Source organism: Peromyscus eremicus, chromosome X (genome assembly GCF_949786415.1).
Source record: "Peromyscus eremicus chromosome X, PerEre_H2_v1, whole genome shotgun sequence".
NCBI lineage: Eukaryota > Metazoa > Chordata > Mammalia > Rodentia > Cricetidae > Peromyscus > Peromyscus eremicus.
The window spans coordinates 14,003,244-14,009,162 of NC_081439.1; the positions used below are offsets into that span (position 1 = coordinate 14,003,244).

Here is a 5,919-nt window from a genome sequence, read left to right on the forward strand (position 1 = left end):
GAATGAAACTGGCAACTGGAGGAGTGGACAACGGGAACATTCTGGGCCTAAAGTGGGCTTGAACCCTCCCTCCTAGTCAGCTACTCGTGTCTTTATTGGAATGTGAGTCCCAATCATTGTGTCTGTTTCTTTCATTCAGTTTTCAGGGCAGTCCAGAAATGAACGTACACTGTGTAAACTCTTAGAAAAACTAAAACTCTTGTATTTAAATAGAAAATAATAAAACTTGAAGGCCAGACAAAACAAAGAAGCTATATGAAAGTGGCCCCTGGGTAATACGCTGGTATTGGCTCCAAAAAGTTAGGTCATGTAGGAAAGAAAACTGAACTCAGCTCTGGTGAGGTGAGCTTATCTTGTGTAATTCTTCAGGCAACCAGCCTCTGCTCAGAGTCTGCTAGAATGTTCTTTCAGTCCCCAGAGTAAGTTCCTTGCTTACTCTCTTATGTATGCCTGGTCAGCATAGACAAAACAGAGGTTATAAAAAGGAACTGGACAGAGACCAGTGCTTTGGACACCATAGTTCTGAGGGATTTTTACTGAGATGACTGTTTCTTGTACTCACCAACTACACCCCATCCACACCACAGTATACATCTGAAGGAATTAGTTACAAAAAGTCACAATGCCCAGCCCTATAGCCCAGAGTTTCTCATCATCTGCAAACAGCTGCATGGATATTCACCACTGTTCACCATTAGTTTAAGGGGGCACAGCTTGGCCATGAGGTACCAAAAAAGGTGTCAGGGGCCACAGGCTTTGTGGGAAAGGTCTCTCTAGAATGGAGGCTTCTAGAGGGAGTAGGCCTCTCTTTCTGCTGGCTCACAAAATGAAGCTACCTGTGTATAGGCAGCTGTGACAGACACAAGAATGGAAAGCCTGGGCCTGCCCGTTTTGTGGAGAGAAATTAGGCTCAGTTACCAGATGCTTGTCCTGAGGGTGTGGAGAGAGAGAGGCTTCTATCCCGGGGGTCAGCAGTGATAAGGACTCTTATACCAGTTGGGCAGTATTTCTTTCCAGATAAAGAATGTTCTAAACTCATGATAGCATCTGTTAAATTTCGTGAACCTCTAACTCATTCTTCAGAAGTCTTGTTTGCCCCAAATACGGGAAATGAGTCAGGACTGTGTCCTCTGGAAAGACAAGGAGATGACCCACAGGCCAGAGCCTCAGAAGCAGTGTGCCACTGGGTCTGGGTTGGGAAGTGGAGGTTCTGCTTGGAGATATGACACAGACTCCCTAAATGAAAGGTGACGTAAAGGTGGAAATCTGGCCCTTGATTCCTTAGTGGAGGTTTTCCTAGTCCAAATGTCTGTTTAGGAGGCCGCCACTACATCTGCCTTATGTAATACCTGATGATTATTTTGGGAGCAGAACCAAGGTGGTCAATGTGGATGTAGCCAGATGTTCAACTTCTCCTAAGGCCTTCCCAATCCCCTTGGGTCCTGCTAACAATCCTTTCTCTAAACACTCCTTCAGGCATTCCTTCTTCCCGGATTTCTTCCTTCCTCCATGCCCTCCGTCTACCTCCCCGCTTTATGCATTCTTCAGCCTCTCCTCAAGGCATTCTTGTGCTTACTCTGGAGCTCCTCTAAACTTCTTTGTGTTCCTCAGTTTAGTGAACTTCCCTTAAGACCCAAGATCTCGTTTTGTGTTATCGTTCACTCCCTCCCAAATGGATGTTTCTCCTTTAGATACCATGCCCACCCAGGGAGCCTCCCTTTCTTCTTCTTCTTCACCTCTTCCAAGCAGTCCCTCCCTCTACATACCCCCATCCCGTCTCTAATTCCTCACCTCCCCCAGACCACACCAGATAATTCCCATTCAATTTAGATGACTGATTATAACAATAATGGTACTTTATTCACAGGTTAAATTGACAGCTGTTCCTTCACGTCCCATCCACCAAACATACTCATCTCTTACACAAGACAAAGTTTTACATATAACAGGTCATATCCACAGATTGGTAATTTTCAGAACAAAACAACAGTAATGCTGGCAAAGATTCTGGGTTATCAGAAACCCTCAGGCTTCTAATACACTGAGAAATTAACATTTCTTGCACATCTACAAATTACACATTTGCCTCCCCACACTATGCAAATTTGACTCTAACAGTTCTTCTTCACTAAATCATAGACATAGATATGGAAATCATCATCAAACTTGATGAAGTACACAGAGGGCTTGGCTTTCACTTGGTGAATGACCTTGCCTGTCCTCTTGGAGCCATCTTCTTTGGTATATTCCACATGTTTACCTATCAGACCATCTACAACTCCTTCTGGCTCCCTGTCTGCTGGAGGAGATGCACTGGACTCTGGCATGATACGGAGGTCACCCTCTTTATAATCATCCAGAAGCTGGTACATGTACAGGACGGGATCTTTCTCATAGGTAATATAAAACCAGGCGTTCATGATAGGCGCTTGGGCCAGGACCATCCCCCTCCATTCATCCTTAGAGCCATGCTCACCCTCAAATAAGTGTTCTACTGCCTTGCCAATTATGGTATTAGCAAGGCGCACATCGCTGACTCGAGAAAAGGACACCTTATCAGGAAGGATTTTAAGCTTTAAAATCCTTTCATCTCTGTGAAGTTCCAGTCCATAGACACAGTCAATTCCATCGTATTTCACCAGATAGAGAGAGGGGTTTATGGGCACCTGATCCAGAACAGTTCCTTTCCACTGGGTGATGGGCTCATCTCCTTCCTTCCACCCGTGAGAAATTCTGCAGCCCACGATGTTCCTTCTGGACTGGGATGAAGATCTGCTCCTCTGCCTCTTCTGAGCAGCTTTTTTCTTCTTGATGGTTGTAGAGCCACCGTGGTGACCAACAGCTTCTCTCCTTTGCTCTCTTGCAGCTGCTTTTTTGTGAGGGGACTTCATACCTGCAAGAGGAGGAGAGCATCTAGGGAGAAACATTCTATGCAATATTAAGGTTATTTTTGTCTCTGCATTGGGAAGTCCCTATGCACCATATGCATGTATCCAGTAGCAGTATTCTTTATCAAAACATGTTTGGATGCCTGCCTGCATTACCCTCTTTCAAGGCTTGTTTGGTTACACAACAGAGTTAGAGAAGAGATGGCTGTGGAAGTTGTGGCGGTTAAGAGCCAAGCAAGAGGCAGCTGGTTCTCTGTACATTTCCCAGCTCCGTTGTCATCCTAGCTGCCCGCTCTCAGCCTCCACATTCCCCATTTGGAGCCCCAATCCCATGTCTTTATATCCCTCCATGCAGTTCTCATGTCTCTTACCCACTGCCCCCTGCTTTTCATCCCTCCTTTTCTACCCATACCCATGCTTTCTGTCTGTGTTCACTTCTTCATATTTCTTCCAAGTCAACCCCATTTCCTTTTGAGCTCCCACCACGAATCTGTCTCTCTTTCTGGCCACCTTTGTATAAGATTCCTGTGTTTCTTGCTCCGTGCCCCGCCCCCCAAATCTCGGTTCCGAGTTTCCCTCACCTCAAATCTTAGCACTCCCTCCAATTTTCCTGCCAAGCACGAACCCATTCCTATTTTCCGGCACCCACTCCCGTGCTCACCTGCCCACTGTCTGGGTTTGCAGCACTCACGTGCCCAAATCGGACACAAGACTGTTGCCTCCGCTGCGAGCCTGGAGTGAAGGATGATCAGCAGGCGAAGAGCCAAAAGAGTGTCGGTGAGAGCAGAGCCAGGAGGAGTCCAAGGCCAAGAGTCTGTCTAGGAAAGCCGCGGGGCAGAAGAAGGAGGCAGCCAGAAGTCCCCGCGCTGGGCTTCCTTGCTCTCTTCCCGAGTGTCAGAGGCAGCAGCACCTGGGCTACTTAGAGCTTCCAGCAGTCGCTGCTGCCACTGCAGTCTCCTCCCTCTTTTCCTAGCGTAGCTTCCTGCCCCGCGAGAGGCCGCCCCTTCCTGCCAAACACCGTTCAGCCACCTCCTCTCCCACTCCACGTCGTGGTCCTAAGCTGGGGAGGGTGCTCTTGTCCCCATCCCTTTGCCAAATCAGGAGCCAGATCACCCCCGCCACCCCCCCCATACCCCGCCCAACACCTCTCCCACAGCTCCTAGGATTCCCTCCTTCAGTTCAGGTTCCCCACCCCCACCTGCAACTCTACACTTTCAAGCCCCCAACCGCATCTGCTTTCCATCCTTCAGGAATTCGCTTTTCCTTTACCCCGTGGCCGCGTGGAGTTCTCTTTATGCAAAAGCTGCCTTTCCGGTCGTCTAAGGCTAGTGGAGCTAGGATGAGAAAAAAGCCCTGATACTCACTCAGTTCTGTCTTCTCCTTTGACCCAATTTATAAGTAAGTTTTGTTCATTGCTCATCTTCTTGAGGATACTAACCTCCCAGCTGCAGAAGAATTTTATGCACAATGTGTAAAATTCTCAAATGTACTTAAACTCCGCTTCACCTCTTTCCTATTCCCTTTGCCTCACCACAAAATAAGTCCTCACATTTCCTTTTTTTCTATGCTTTTAAAAGAGCTTCCATCATTTATGCAAACCAGGTTGTTAAAAGTTATCTGTAAAACAATTTTAGATATTTTGAATAATACAAAACATGTATGACAATATTCTGAGAAGTAGTGAATACCCTCAGAATTAACGTTCATTTTATTCAATCGTTTAAAAATAGAAACAAATATTACCAATAAGGTGTAATTTTTTTTTTATCCTCTAGCACAGATCCTTTACTCTTGTACCCCTCTAATGCTAAGAATTTTGTAGACAAAAATTCTTAGGGTACACATGCACACATATATCCACGTGGATATTGTGTTTTATGACAAAACACTTTCAGTCATACTATGTGAAGAAAAGTTCTTCACGCTGTATGAAAAAAATAATAATTCCTCTCAGTAGCCTAAACTTGAGATTTCCAGGAGATAGTTCTCGCTTCTTTTGACCCAAGACATGTTGCCCAATTGATAAACATATTGGGCTTTGCGATAGCTCAGCACATAAAAGCTCCTCTACCGAGGCCGGCAAGCTGACTTGGACTGTGGAGACCCAAATGATGGAAGGAGAGAACTGATTCCCAGAAGCTCTCCTCTGACCTCCGCACGTGTGCCCCTACACAATAAACAAATGAATGAATGGATAGAGAAAGAAATAAAATTTAATCAAAATTGTAGAAGAATATGAGTGCTGTACAGTTTTAAAAACTAACACCTAAGTGCTTAGTGTCATGTAGTGAGCATAGCTTTCTCCTGCTGCATAAATCTACTCTCATGAATTTATTTATTAGTAATCACCACTACCAGCAAGCCTAAAAGAGAATAATAAAGATTCTTAAATTTTATTTTATTTTATTTTTGTTTTTTGGAGACAGAGTTTCTCTGTGTAGCCCTGGCTGACCTGGATCTTGTTCTGTAAACCAGGCTGGCCTCAAACTCACAGAGAATCCCCTGCCTCTTCCTCCTGAGTGCCGGAATTAAAGACATGCACTACTAGAACCAGCCAATTTCTCAACTTATAAATGCAAATTTTATATCATACTTACCTTTTGAAGCTTGCTTTTTTCATCCAATATTTTGTTGCAGATTTTTATCTTTCACATTTTTATTCCAAGTCTACTGTGCAGCACACATATCTTATTTTTCTTGTTGTTGTTTTTGTTCTTGAGCTGTGAAACAACACATTCAAACATCTGCTCGGACGCTGAGCATTTTATCTGACTTCCATATTACATTCTAACCTCCTCCCAAAATGCTATAATTAATATATTTGTGTACTTTTACCTGTGTTTTTGTAAAGTAAATCCTAGAAGAACAAATACTGAATATACACACTTCTGATTTTCTAAATTAACTCTTAAAAATACTCAAGAGAAATGTTCCCAAGTTGCTACATGAATTAACCACACCACATTATACATTCAGTATTAAATGTTTATCCTGTTCCCCACATCATAGTGAACTTTTGACAGTTCTCACA

General features: G+C 44.3%; 1 protein-coding gene across 1 annotated transcript; it reads right to left on the bottom strand.

The window, feature by feature from the left end:
• Positions 1 to 1,857: 1,857 nt before the first annotated feature.
• Positions 1,858 to 3,834, bottom strand: Spin2b (spindlin family member 2B). Its single transcript, XM_059250531.1, has 2 exons — positions 3,550 to 3,834; positions 1,858 to 2,893 (listed from the first exon to the last, which is right to left on the bottom strand). Exon 2 carries the CDS (start codon positions 2,889 to 2,891, stop codon positions 2,112 to 2,114), a length of 780 nt encoding a protein of 259 aa, XP_059106514.1. The 5' UTR covers positions 2,892 to 2,893; positions 3,550 to 3,834; the 3' UTR covers positions 1,858 to 2,111.
• Between the last annotated feature and the right edge of the window lie 2,085 nt (positions 3,835 to 5,919).